The sequence below is a fragment of the Crinia signifera genome, chromosome 7 (assembly GCF_055691185.1).
Source record: "Crinia signifera chromosome 7, ASM5569118v1, whole genome shotgun sequence".
Classification (NCBI taxonomy): Eukaryota; Metazoa; Chordata; class Amphibia; order Anura; family Myobatrachidae; genus Crinia; species Crinia signifera.
Window position 1 is genome coordinate 175928047 of NC_139223.1, and position 15116 is coordinate 175943162.

The window sequence follows — 15116 nt, forward strand, 5'->3', positions numbered from 1 at the left end:
CTGTTCCCTATAGAAGCCCATGGGTTTCTATCGCACTTCCCTACTGTGAGGGACACAATTGGATCACTCCCAGCACCACCTGCTCAATTGGAGGAGACTGATGCTAGAGGTACTAGAGAGACCTCTAGTGTCTGTCAGGGATGTGCTGCGCATATACCGTTACACGGTAGTACTATATTCCAGGACACTGGTGCGTCTGTGTGCATGAAATCCCTGAAAATGAGCATGTAGGTAAAACAATTATAATTACTGTATGGAGGGGGCGTCAGTAACGTTTTTAGCAGAGGGGCGGAAAATTTCTTGTTATACCACTGTCCTGCACTCAGTTCCCACACACACTACATTATCCCTTACCCTGCACCCATGCCCGTACACACTGCATTGACCCTGCAGCTGCTTCCTGCACTACACGACCCCTAACTGCAGCCACTCCCCCCCCCCCCCACACACACACTAAACTATACTTCCTTTAACACTGCATCCACTCCAAACACAAAGTACACTAATAGGGTGTACACGCGGTTCGATGTAGTCTATTTTTCACTTCGATTTTGCTTAAAGAAGCAAAATTGAACGCTTTCAATTCAATCACGATGTGCAGCATCGAAATCGAATAGAAAAATAGACTGCAGGCAAGACCATATAGTCCAAATCCAATGTGTACATGGCGCTGTGTGATTCGATTCTGATCGAATCGGGATGGTTAATCACACTGTGTGTACACTTCTTAACCCTAGACCCATTCCCCACATGCACTAAACTTCACTACCCCTCATTGTTGGAGCAATATACACTGGGTGACTTGTGGGGGCTATTGCTACCACTGCTTGGACTGCAGACAAGTATAGTTATGGATCCTTGAGGAGGCAGTGGCCATTTTGGGAAGGATACTACAGACACTGGTACCATGCATCTAAAACTTTTCCCAGTGGTGGCGGCCATTATTTATAGTAACGCCACTCCCCACACACACCCTACTCTTCACCCGCTCCCTGCATGCAAAACACTGCCCCAAACCTTTTTACCCGCTCCTCACCCACACTTCACTACCCTAACGCTTCAACCACTCCCTGCACACACTCCATTGACCCTACACTACTCCTAAGTCTTTGCCCGCTCCCTTCACACACTACACTTCCCCTAAACCTTCACCCAATCCCCGCACACACTACACTACAGATAACCCTTCGCCCACTCCCCACACACACTACACTTCCCCTAACCCTTCGCCCACTCCCCGCACACACTACACTACAGATAACCCTTCACCCACTCCCCACACACTACACTACCCCTAACCCTTCACCCAATCCCCACACACACTACACTACTGATAACCCCTCACCCACTCCCCACACACACTACACTAACCCTTCACCCAATCCCCGCACACACTACACATAACACTTTGCCCACTCCCCACACACACTACACTACTCCTAACCCTTCACCCAATCCCCACACACACTACACTACTGATAACCCTTCGCCCACTGCCCGCACACACTACCCCTAACCCTTCACCCAATCTCCGCACACACTACACTACTCAAAAAAGGTATAGAAAAGTCCCAAGGCGCAATCACGGAGTCCCTGCTGCCACAATATTGATGGAGATTCACTGCAGTTTTCTCATTTTGTCAAATTTGTGGAAAGAAATAATATTGAAGGCGCTTGACTCCGATGATGATGGATTGAACGGGGGGAAAGAATATATAGGACAATATGTCAGTGGACTCTTGTTCAGAACCGTAACTGTATCAATCCACAAGATAGGAGTCCATACACCACTCCAATTGTGAGTAAAAAGTACGCATCCTTGCCACCTTATCTTGTGGATTGATACAGTTACGGTCAGGGCCGGTGCAAGGCACCGGAGCGCCCCAGGCGAGTCGGGGTGGGGGCGCCCCGGTGCCGGGGTACCTGTCCTGCGGCGCTGTCCGGGGGAGGGGGGTACCTGTCCTGCGGCGCTGTGTATTTAAAGCTGGCGGCGGAGGCAGCGGGGGTCCCTGCAGTCCATTAGAAATAACAAGCGCTATCCGCCGGGCTATGCGGAAGCGCTTCTGTTGTGAAAACACTGGCAGCACGCTGATTGGCTGAGATCAGCGTGCGCCGTGCTGCCAGTTTTTTCACAACAGAAGCGCTTCCGCATAGCCCGGCGGATAGCGCTCGTTATTTCTAATGGACTGCAGGGACCCCCGCTGCCTCCGCCGCCAGCTTTAAATACACAGCGCCGCAGGACAGGTACCCGGGCGGCACGGGGGGGGGGGGGGCGCAAAATGCCGCCCTCCAGTGGCCGGCGCCCTAGGCAAATGCCTAGTGGTGGCGCCGGCCCTGGTTACGGTTCTGAACAAGAGTCCACTGACATATTGTCCTATATATTCTTTTCCCCCGTTCAATCCATCATCATCGGAGTCAAGCGCCTTCAATATTATTTCTTTCCACACTACACTACTGTTAACCCTTTACCCACTCCCCACACACACTACACTACTGATAACCCTTCGCACAATCCTCACACACACTACACTATCCCTAACTCTTCACCCACTCCCCACACACACTACACTACTCCTATCCCTTCACCCAATCTCCGCACATACTACCCTACTCCTAACCTTGAGTTTGGCCAACATACCACCGGACTCGCATCCCATTACATCTGACCCCTAATGTGCACTGTACTTACTGCAGTCATTATGTTTTTTTATGAACTAATTATTATATAAAATTAAACGACTCAGACATTACCTATATGGTATGGGCCACAGCCTAGAACCATCATCCCATGGTCATCAAACTTTATATCATGCTCCTAGGAGGCAATGAGAACCCTGCGTTAGCCATAGAGACGGACATGGACAAAAAACATGGTCAGTATATTTCCTGGGATCGGTTTCATCAAGCCCTACAGTATGTTCCCATTATAGTTATACGCCTTCAGGAGACAAGTGTACTCAGGCTCAGCAGTAGATTGTAAGCTCTGTGGTGCATTATAACCCTGATGTGCAAGTGTGTTTGGACTCATAACCTTGCAGTATATTCCAATGTATTTGAGTTTTGCTGAGTATATGAATACACGTTATGTAACTTCAGACTTGTCCCTGAGTGGATATGGAAGACTTGCACATACATATACAGAGCTGGTCTTACCTGCCCATTGTAGGTGAGGTAGAGGTAGTTTGTTATTGCTGGGTACTCCGCAGCCAACGTATCAATCTGTAGAGGCAAGATTGACATTTATAAAAGATAGACGGAATTACTGTAATAGATATATCTGTACATGATTCCATGGGCTGTGTATAAATCAGCCACACTTCAGAATAACCTCACACACAGAGGGTTATTCCAGTTTGTTTGCTCCTCTGGGCGGTATTCAATGTGAATACCGGCGAGGTGCAGCGAATCCTGTTTAGGATTCGCTGCACATTCGCCACGTTCCGGAGCCTCGCCGGCTCCGGTATTCAACGAGTCAGGGGCTCGCTGCCCCTGACCGGCGAATATGAGCTCCTGCGGCGAACGCCGCAGGGAGCCTGAGAACGGTGGCAGGGAGATGGAAGTCTCTCTGCCTGCCCCAGAGCGTATGTGGGGGGAAGGTGGGCTCCCCGGGTGCCAGGCAGCACAGGCTGCCCCCCGGGGGTGCCAGCAGGGGACCGGGTATATTCACTACACCCGATCGTGCATATGTAACGATCGGGTGCAGTGAATATATGAATATCTAATGAGCGGCTCGGCTCCGGCGCCCCCTGCTGGCTGCTGTGTAAAAAAAAATATATATTTTTTTTAATTAAATATATATTCATGTGCTTACAGCACATGAATAAAAATAGCATGCCCCTCCTCAGAATAAAATTCCTGATTTTTTTACACCAAATGTAAAAAACAAAACACTTTATTTTAAAAGTTCACATTCCACTTCACCATAAAAAGATAGCGATTGCTACTCGGTGAATCATGGCGAAAAAACCTTCTAATGTATTCGCCATCTGGTCATTGAATAGGGTGATTCACCGTTTTAGTCAAAAATTCGCCAAACAGCACAAATTCGCCATAAAAACATGGCGAATCAGGCTCATTGAATACTGCCCTCTGTGTGTTCGGGAGCGATGTTTGGCATATGCTCATGTGCAGACGCTGGGTGCGAGCAGGCATGGGCAACTGCCAGTTCGCCATTCCGTTCGCACATAGCAGTGTGGATGGGGGGCAGCAGCGAGGGGGTCACACCCATGGGAATGTCCAGCGTTCCAATGGTGATTTGTCTGTGACGCAGAGGCAGAGGATGTCAGCTGCCCACCCACTTCCCACACAGGGCGCTCATAAGAGGTGACTTAAGGTGCCCATACACTAGTAAGATTTATCTTCAGATCTGGCTGGTTGGAACAAAAACATGGTTATGGATGAGTGACAGTTTGTCTGTTTTCCAGCATTTCCAAGCAAATGGTCAACTGTCATTTGCTCTCATCCATAACCAGGTTTTTGTTCCAACCAGCCAGATCTGCAGATAAATCTGCGTGTGTATGGCCACCCTAACATCTGCTAGCGCTGTAGAAATCATTGGATGATCAGCGAATGTCTAACAATTTCCTCCCGCACACATGGCTGTGAATACTGTTCCCAATTGGAGTCCAGGTGGATGGTGAAACATGAAAAAGTCCCCAAAATTTTTTTAAAAAGGCAAGTCGACCTTTTCATGTGCCGAATGTTGCCAGGTCGACCTTAACATAAAGTATTAGCCCAAACCAATGTTAGTACCTGGGGAAATGGCAGCAACGTGAGCACTTTATAGCCAGATGCTGCACGTGTAAACCAGGTCAGCTCCTGATGTTCCATGATCACCAGTGAGGTGCTGTGAGGTCATTGGCTGCGGAGGCCCTGACTAATATCAGAGCCAGATTAATACACACATATAGAATTGAGTCTTGAGTTTCGGCCAGTGGCGGCTCCAGCGGTAGGGCCGCAACACAGTTCAAAATTCAAATGGGGAGATCCACCAACTTGGAAGAAATAGTGAGCTTGAGTCTCCCTGCGCACCCCCCTGCAGCCTAGGTTTCTCTCCTTGGTGTTTCCCAAAACACCCAAAGTATTGGACAAATGGAGTAGGTAGAGAAAAACCTTAAGCGCACTGGGTGATACTTTAAAAATATTTATTCAAAAGAGACAAAATATAAAATGATACAATAAAATTGACTTCATACAACTGAACAGAGTCCCTCCTTACACCGCCAGAGTGGTGGAGTTGACTTGGCATCGGAACTACAGGCCGCGTCACTTCCGCCGGGATTATTAAGTAGCCGGCTTTGTTTACATCAGCTGACCGTTGACGCTGACTTACGGCAGATAGGTGCCTGAACCGGAAGCCGCGTCATCCCTGCCCGGATTGTGGTGTACACTAGGAAGTGTGCACTACTCGGACTTTGGGGGAGGAGCAACACTACGGCACTCTCCCCGCCTCCGTTTTCCCTCCATTCTCTACCATAAATAAGGAACTTTAACAGCAATCCATTAGCCTTGATAAAGAGTCCACTGACTCGAAACGCGTTGGTCCATGATTGCAAATAGCTATAATAAAGGATCTATCCCAGCACGAAACTTGTGGAGCCTACAGAGTGAGCCCTTTTTGGAAACACTCTGTTGATGCCATCCCTGGCTCCACCACTCTGGCTGGGTAAGGAGGGACTCTGTTCAATCTTATGATGTCAATTTTATCGTATCCTTTTATATTTTGTCTATTTTGAATAAATATTTTGAAAGTGTCACCCAGTGCACTTAAGGTTTTTCTCTACCTACTCTATTTGTCCGAGACCCACCAACTGCCAGTGAGTCAGTTTGGAATGGCAGTTGGTGGCAGTGGATGTGGCTCCCCCTCTCCGCCACTGGTGTTGACTATAAAAATTACTAGAATAACTAGCCATTTATGGGCCACATAGCAACTATAGAAGATGAGGACCGTTGGTGATGATTTTCTATTAATTACTGTACCTTGCTGGGGGGCAGCACAGTTGCCCTACAATGGGATGCTATATCGGCACAGGCATAATTGCATGTTGCTGTAAACATGTACCGTGGATCTGGAGCTCTATAGTTTTCTTACCTGCTTCACCCAAGGCTTGATATTCTTCTTAAGCCTAAACTCTCTGGTTTGAGGTTCCGTCATTCCCATGCACTTCCCAATGTAACGGTCAGAAAACCCGATCTCCTTGGCTCTCTGTAATGTCTCGTCCGGTAAAGATTCACTAAAGGGAAACATTAGATGGTTCTTTAGGCTAAACTGCAGCACATGTTTCAGCTACATACATGGCGATGGTCCAATAGAGCTTATCATTTATCAGATAATAATTATCTATTGAAACTGGAATTTACTGAATAATATATAATCACTGGTTAAAATCCTATCATATAACAGCTTCTGCAATGTAGTTTCATTTTGAGCTGTGACAGTTTTACTTTCACATTGCACTGTGACAGTTTTTTGCCTACAATCTCTCCACCCCACCCTTCAGTCCCTATCTGCTCCTACCGCCAATCTGTCTTCACAGCTCTCTCTCTGCATACTAAGCAAGTTTGAAACTGATCAGTGTCCCTGCAAAAATTGCTTTCACTTTCTGTTTTGACATCTTTTAGCACACAACGGTGTCATTTGGTCCATAGAGTTGACTCTAGTTGTCGCTAGCAGTACTTAACCTCATAGAGGTGAGGAGTAGTTAGCCTTTTATATATATAGATATGTACAGTGTTTAAAAAAAGTCTGGTTGCTTTGCTATAAGGCGGGACTGCTCCTCAGCCTAATAGTAGGCCGGCTGCAGTACAATTTTATAGGCAAGTTATTATTTCTACGTATTTCTAAGCTGATTCAATTCGGCCCCGTTTTCGAGAGTGGGGGGCTTTGCGCTTGTGCGAACGCCTTATGTGAGTATCACACTCATTGAGGCGTTTGCAGGGAAGGAAGGGGAGTAGAATCAGGGTTTTATGGGTGTCCCCATGAAAATGCTAGGTGTTTCCCTGGGAACGCAGGCGTGGGGTTGCCTGCTGTGGGGTGGTCAGCTGACATCAGTGCCCGCCCCCTTTAGTTTAGACTGACTTCTATTTTGTATACGCGAGGATATGCAGCCTAGCGAACAGGTCTGAATCAAAACCAGACTGAGAACTGTCAAACTCCTACACAACCCACTTGCTGAATTTGTAGTGGGAGGTTTCGGCTTGGACTGGCCCACTAGTATATAGAAGAAATCCTCATGGGTCCAGTGCGTGAGGGCCACACCCCATTCCACTAGGACATGGCAGGTACAACCTGCGGCCCTCCAGCTGTTTTGAAACTACTAGTCCCAGCATGCCTTGCCATAATTTTGGTATGAGGGAATGCTAAAACAATGGCAAGGCATGCTGGGATGTGTAGTTTCACAACAGCTGGAGAGCCACAGGTCATCTTGGCCTGCCCTAGAGTCCAATAATTTGGTGGATTAGGATCCTGAACTTTGGTGGTTTATTTGTTTCATCGTGTTCACATGAGAATGTTGACATGTTAGAATTTCGATATTTCATCTTGGTGGCCCAGCGATGACTATTTTACTGGCGGCTGCAGTGGTGGTTTTCCTGTTGGTCATGTGATTTTCTTCTGAGTCAGTCGTCCGATCCTCCAATGTTCTGATAAGTATTTCCCCATTACCCTACTCCCTAGTATGTGACCCTAACAACCCTTCCGTACAGCCTGACCACACGAACAATGATGGCTGGCTCTTACCTCTTGCTTCCTCTCAGGGTCTTTTCCATGCTAAGGATGTCTTGCATCTTGTACAGAAACCACTTATCAATAGCCGTGAGCTTGTTGATTTCATCAATCGAAATTCCTGTTTCCAGAGCCTAATACAAATCATAACGTGTGGAAAATTAGTGTCACCCAGAGATTTCTGTTTCCTGGAGCATTTTATTGCCTATACACTATAATACTACTAGTTTCTCATTTTTAATATATTGTTATTATGTTTTAGTGTATTTTAACCCTTATAAAATCTTCACATGCTCATAATTTACATTTCTTGGAAACCCTGAAATTGCAGAACACCATCGTTCAGCTATCCCTTACACTCAACTATTACAGATCTCTCTCGTCACCTTGGCCATGCTGTAGACACGGGTGCTGGTGGGCTCAGCCATCTCTTTCCTTAGGTTGACGTCCGATGCCCATGCTTTGTTCATAGGAAGGTTTGCGGTGAAGCCATCTACTGATGGATGGCACATTCTCAGGGCCTTCTGGAAAGTTTCTTGGAATGTACGACCAATGGCCATGACCTGCAAAGGGGCAGCAAGAAATGTACTGTATAATGTCTTCTAACTCATCAAAGAACTTAACACAAAAGTTGTACCTGGAAGACACTATTGTGCTCAGTACTCTTTGAAAGTTAAAATAGGTCAACCAATGGGGGTGTGGGTAATAATGGGTTGACACACACATCAGGAACCTAGACGTAGGATTCTCACCTCTCCTACACTCTTCATGGAGCTGCCAATCAATCCTGAGGCACCATGGAAACGATCTAAATCCCACCGAGGTATCTTGGTCACCATGTAGTCCAGACTGGGCTCGAAACAGGCTGTGGTCTTTCCTGATACAACGTTCCTGATCTCTGGTAGGGGTATACCCAAGGCAATTTTGGCCGCAATGAAGGCCAGGGGGTACCTACAAAAGGTCGTACATGAACAATACCCTTACAGTGCCAGACCATTAACCATCTGTATGTTGATCTAAATTTCCATCTTACCCTGTGGCCTTGGAAGCTAAAGCAGAGCTACGGGAGAGCCTGGCATTGACTTCAATGATAACGTACTCCAGAGAGGTGGGATGTAGAGCAAACTGTATGTTGCATTCACCGACAATCCCCAAGTGCCGCACAACTTTAATTGAAACAGCCCTCAGCATCTGGCACTCTTCATTGGACAGTGTCTGACAAGGAGCTACGACAATCGAGTCCCCTGTTCATTTAAAGAAACGTATGTGGTCAGTTAGTTAAATGTCTGTTCAACCCACATGGCCAAGAACATTTGTCATATTGGCTTGGCGGCTTTTCTTAAATGTTAAATTGTTCAGAAAAATGGTCTCAGATTGATGAATATATAGATGAGTAGAACTATTATTAGTTCTTTTGTAATAATAAAATTAGTATGTAACAACTTAACATTCGTAAATTAATTTTACATTTCTCGGGTTCATGCATTTACATAATGTAATTGAGTTTTATGCAACAACCTCGTTCTGCCTGCTCGCATCTACAGAAAGTGAATTTAACCAGTAGACTCTGTTTCAACCTATTACTAGAGGCAGCAACCAAAATTCAAATATATGACATAGTTATAAAGGACATCCCGGCAGTGTGGTTGGACAAGACTAATACTCAGGAATATTCAAAATGACATATTTTTATATAGGAGACATCTACGTGTGGTTGAACATGGCTTAGGGGCATATTTATCACATTCTGTCTCTATTGCTGAGTACACACGGTTAGATATAACATTACATTTTCACTATATAGTCAAAATCGAATGGAAATCGAGTCAAAATAATTGAATGCTTTTAGCAACATTCAATGCAGATTCACGTTTAGTGGAAATCCAAATAAAAAAATAATCTTGCTAGGCAAGACTATATAGTAGAAATCAAATTGAATGCCAGATCGAATTCCACATCTAACCGTGTGTACACACCTTAAGATGCGATTGCGATGTAATAAATATGACAAGATCAACATGAATATTCCACAGGGATCTATCAATTGTTGAATGCAGGTACAGAGCTTGCGAGGAAGCTCTGTACTTGTAAATCCACTTGCTGTAATTCTCAGGATTTTCTTATTGTTCCCATTTGAACTGCTGGCTATGCCCTGTGACTCCTCCCCCTTCCCCTGTCGTGACTCCTGGTACTTTAAACTGAGTTGCCACTTCACAGCATCACTTTATTGAACCAAGGGTCATGGCAGGGACACAGTGGTCAGATGACGGCCATCAGCGATCTGTAATGCAAACTATATGGTCTTGGTGGAGAAATGTGCTACTGTAGTTCTCCTCCAAATGCCTTTTAGTACAGTCTGGTGATACTAAAATAATTTGAAATGGGTGTTCACAGTATTTATGATAAATACTGTATGCCCATAAAATGCAGGAAATTTCTTAAAGTAGGGTTTAAATTGACTTCAAAATTCTGTAATACCCCTTTCAGACAGAAAAGTGACCCCCCCCCTTCACACAGAAGAACAAATTAACGAGTTGAAAATTTCTACCCGGTAATTTGCTGAATAACACGGGTATTTCTTCTGTGTGAAAGGGTCAACACGGGTCATAAATCCCGTGTCCTCGACCCTGGTCAATTCCAGGGTCAGAGACACAGGATTTACGACACGGGTGTGCCCTTTCACACAGAAAAAGGACCCGTGTTATTCACAAAATTACTGGGTAGAACTGCTTCACCCGGTAATTTCATTTTCTGTCTGAAAGGGGTATAACTGTTTAGACTAAACAGCATTATATTGTTGTGTTCTGCAAATCTTATTGTGTATATGTTTGTAGTTATGGTAGTGTTTCCTCTGCTGAGGTCAAACAAAATATCAATTAGAAGCATTAACATGTAACAACCCACCAACAAAACGTTGTGCCGCCCCCCAATACCACACTGCTTCCCCCTCAGCACTGCAATCCCATACTGCTAATCAAGAAATTCCATGAACAATGTGTATTGTTTGTTTCACTACAGTTTAACATGTAAATCAAACATTGGAGAGATAAAGTGCCAACCAACCTGCTTCCAACTGTCATTCTTCAAACACATCCAGGCAGAAACTGGCTGGTCGGTACTTTATCTCTCTCCAAAGTTTGATACACCCCCCCAAGTGTAAAGTCCCCCTGAAATCTACCCTGACTCACCTGTGTGGACCCCCATAGCATCCACATTCTCCATGTTACACACAGTAACGCAGTTATCTGCTGCATCTCTAACCACTTCATACTCAATCTCCTTCCAGCCTACAACCGATCGCTCCACCAGAATCTGGTTGGTCATTGCCAAAGCCTAGAACAGGAAACAAAGTGAAAAGTATATATTTTATTTAGTTGTAACCGGTGCTGTAAATCACATACAGGAGTTAAGGAAATTAATTACAGTTTTTAGATATCATTTTATGTAACAATGCACGTTTTATTGATGATATTTATTCACATTTTTTGGCAAAGTTATATCTTACTGAGTATGTATGGGAGACACATCTACACATCCAAAATGGCACCAAACCTCAATGGGCATCCTTCATTTCTAAACCTTGATCTTCCTACATTTGAGTTACTGGGCTGGATTTCGAAGTAGTGAACGCTTCCCAGTAGGGTTTCACTGGGAAATTGAAAGCAGCCAATAATATTAAGTTCAAATTGCAAGCGTATTTTGCACTTAATACTATTAAAATAAATGTACAGGTCAAATTTACAGGTCAAACCCGCAAAGATGCAAAATTGAATCTAAATCAAACAGTGTTAACTGCAGATTTGATCTTGATGCGCGGCATCGGAAAAGAAAGCAGAAACAGACTTGCCTGGCAGAGTAATGCTACTCTATGCAGAACCCCACCCTGCACGCTGTCAATGCGCAGCCCATCCCTCCCTCCCCTTCGCCTCTTCGATGCCGGGTCCCGGCAACCGTTGATATCAAATTGGTATCGACGTCTACTGGATCGACACATCTGTACGCCCCATTACAGGTGTATAGACCTACAATCATTAGATTAATCCTATGTGGTCAACATGCATTAGGTTGACATGGGAAAGGTAGACAGCAGAAAAGGTCTACACAAGTTTTTTGGGTGTGATTTTTCCCGTATTCCATTGTACGTGACCATTGATCGCAAACGTAAACCCATGTGGGGTCGCTTTGCTCACCAGGCTTCAGGGAAGGTGGCTCGCTCCACTGCTGCTGCTTGAGACAGGTTCCTACTCCCAATCGTACTCCACATAGACGGTAAATCAAGCAATGTTGAAATGTATGTGAAAACCACCAAAAACTTGTGTCGATAATTGTCATGTTGGCCCTTTGAACCGGTTGACCTTCTTTACCTGTCTACCTTAAACGGTGTCTACATTTTACTTGACAATCTTTTGACCATGTTGCCTTTTGACCCAATGCATGTTGGCTATATGGTGTGGACATATTGACTAACTATCTAGACCACTAAAACGGAAGGAGGGGGTGTGGGATCTGAGGGGCAGATTTATTAAGCTTGGAGAAGAGATAAACTGGAGATAAAGCGGAGAAAAGGTAAAAGGAGATAAAGCGGAGAAAAGGTAAATGGAGATAAAGCAACAGCCAATCAACTCCCAACTGTCTTTTTCAAACACAGCTGATTGGTTGGTGCTTTATCTCCTTTTACCTTTTCTCCGCTTTATCTCCAGTTTATCTCTTCTCCAAGCTTAATAAATCTGCCCCTGAGTACCTAGAAACCCCCATGACTGAAGAGAGAAAGCAAGCATGATATTACAAACCCCGCCCCTCATGGCAGAGCAAGCATGATAATACAAACCCCGCCCCTCATGGCAGAGCAAGCATGATAATACAAACCCCGCCCCTCATGGCAGAGCAAGCATGATAATACAAAGCCCCACCCCTCATGGCAAAGCAAGCATGATAATACAAAGCCCCACCCCTCATGGCAAAGCAAGCATGATAATACAAAGCCCCACCCCTCATGGCAAAGCAAGCATGATAATACAAACCCCGCCCCTCATGGCAAAGCAAGCATGATAATTCAAACCCCGCCCCTCATGGCAGAGCAAGCAGGATAATACAAAGACACACCCCTCATGGCAATTCATGGGTCTATGGGCAGGACGTGGAGCCAATATGACAAAACACATTAGAGTAGTATAATCTTAGCCCTGCCCCCTCCAGATAGACCCAAGAATTGCTGCATTTTGCTGAGAGGGGTGGAACTTAGTAATATTTATTTTTTACCCACCACCAAAAAAGTCCTGCGTTTGCCCCTGTAGAAAGTGTCTATCTATACAATGGAACCCTGTCTAACATAGATAGAACGTTTTTTCTGTGGTCATAAATATGCAATGCCTTATAATGTGATTAGTACCCTGACCACTTGGGATGTGCTGCTCACTGAGGGCCAGATGTAATAAGCTATAAAAGTGATAAAATGGAGAGTGATAAACCACCAACCAATGAGATCTTACCAGACATTTTTCAAACAGTCTGTGACATGGCAGGTAGGAGGTGATAGGTTGGTTATTCATCACACTCCATTTTATCACTTTTGAAGCTTAGTACATCTGGCCCTGAGACAGGTGAATGGACCTTGCTGAGTAATTCTCTGTTACCTTGGTTGCCAGGTCTGTGAGTGTTTCCTTATCGGGACAGAGACCTGACCCCAGGCCGCCCAGGGCATACGCAGACCGAATCATAACCGGATAGCCAATCTTGTCAGCCGCATCCAGGGCATCTTTCACCTACAAGTAAACATTTTTGTTGTGGTATTAATAAAACATTGTTACGTCTATATATATATATATATATATAAAACACAATACTCCACGACGCGCTTAACAATATCAAACAGAAGAACTTTCTTTTAACAATATATACTGAGGCTGCTATACCACAATGTTACCCGAGGGCCGGGTAACTTACATACAACATACACTTCCCAAATGTGGTTCAGCGCCCTTTACTCAATTGATAGTCCATACGTCATTTCTCCAAGATAACAATTTATTAAAATCTTCAAAGTTTGATTGACCGTCTGGCCGTACAACAGAATATCAACGCGTTTCGTCCTAAGACTTCATCAGGAGATTGTATACAGTCAATTGCACTGGTAGAGATTAGTTTGTTCTGAAAAGAGCTCGGCCTGTTACAGTCTCTATCAGGGACCTCTATCTCTTGCAAGGAAGGAAAGTAGAATGCTATTAGTATTCTACTTTCCTTCCTTGCAAGAGATAGAGGTCCCTGAGAGAGACTGTAACAGGCCGAGCTCTTTTCAGAACAAATAATCTCTACCAGTGCAATTGACTGTATACAATCCCCTGATGAAGTCTTAGGACGAAACGCGTTGGTATTCTGTTGTACGGCCAGATGGTCAATCAAACTTTGAAGATTTTAATAAATTGTTATCTTGGAGAAATGATGTATGGACTATCAATTGAGTAAAGGGCGCTGAACCACATTTGGGAAGTATATATATATATGTGTATATGTATATACAGTGGTCGAAGTGGGGCGGTATACGGGGGTATGGCATACCCCCACTTTAATCTGAAGATAAAAAAAAAAGTTTTTTTTCCCCCTCAGGATGCTCTCTGATCACTCAGCAGCACATATTGTGCTTTTGTAATACCCCTGTACAACGGGGCAGTCTGGCAGGGGACGTTGATGGACAGGGGGGTGTCCGAAGGTGCGCACTATATTCACTCTTTACTTTTCCATACCCCCACTTCAAAATTTCCATACCCCCACTTCAAAATTTCCACTTCGACCACTGTGTATATATATATATATATATATATATACACAGTATACATACAGTAGCATATGAAATAGGGATATAACACAGTCTTTCACGTATTATTAACCTGCCATAAATTCACTTAAAACCAATACATTCTCAATATCTCTTCCACAATTTAATGCTAGTTACTAAAGCTTCTAAAAATGAAAAAAGTTGATGTTGCCCATAGCAACCAATCTGATTCTCTCTATGATTTCTATTTTGAATGCTAGAAAATTAAAGACAGTCTGGTTGTTATGGGCAACATCACCACTTTTCATTTTTAGAAGCTTTAGTAAATTTGCCTCTAGTCCTCAAATACAAATTAATAAAACATTTTAAAGATGTTTTTAATCAAATGAAGAGAGTTTGTGTGAAACGGGCTACATACAGGGCATGATTCTGAATTGGACATAGAATTTGTGGGGGGTATTACTACATATTCTTGACAGCGGTCCTGTTGCACCTGCCCCTATTGATAACGTCCCTCCCAAAATGGCAGCTGCCTCAAAGGTGACTTTATTTATGATGCTAGAGGAGGAGATGGCCATTTTGGGAGGGAAATTTTTAATGGGAGCGGGAGCGCCAGACCCA

At 44.5% G+C, this 15116-nt stretch overlaps 1 protein-coding gene across 1 annotated transcript in view; it reads right to left on the minus strand.

Moving 5' to 3' along the window:
* Positions 1–15116, minus strand: part of CPS1 (carbamoyl-phosphate synthase 1) — a 73101-nt gene that overhangs the window by 27112 nt on the left and 30873 nt on the right. Inside the window, exons 16-24 of the mRNA XM_083154475.1 lie at positions 13357–13485; positions 10912–11056; positions 8757–8967; positions 8476–8674; positions 8110–8286; positions 7739–7857; positions 6092–6233; positions 3154–3219; positions 2752–2815 (exon numbers count right to left, since the gene is read on the minus strand). Of these exons, the coding sequence (XP_083010601.1) occupies positions 2752–2815; positions 3154–3219; positions 6092–6233; positions 7739–7857; positions 8110–8286; positions 8476–8674; positions 8757–8967; positions 10912–11056; positions 13357–13485 (1252 nt within the window). The remainder of the gene's footprint in view (positions 1–2751; positions 2816–3153; positions 3220–6091; positions 6234–7738; positions 7858–8109; positions 8287–8475; positions 8675–8756; positions 8968–10911; positions 11057–13356; positions 13486–15116) is intronic.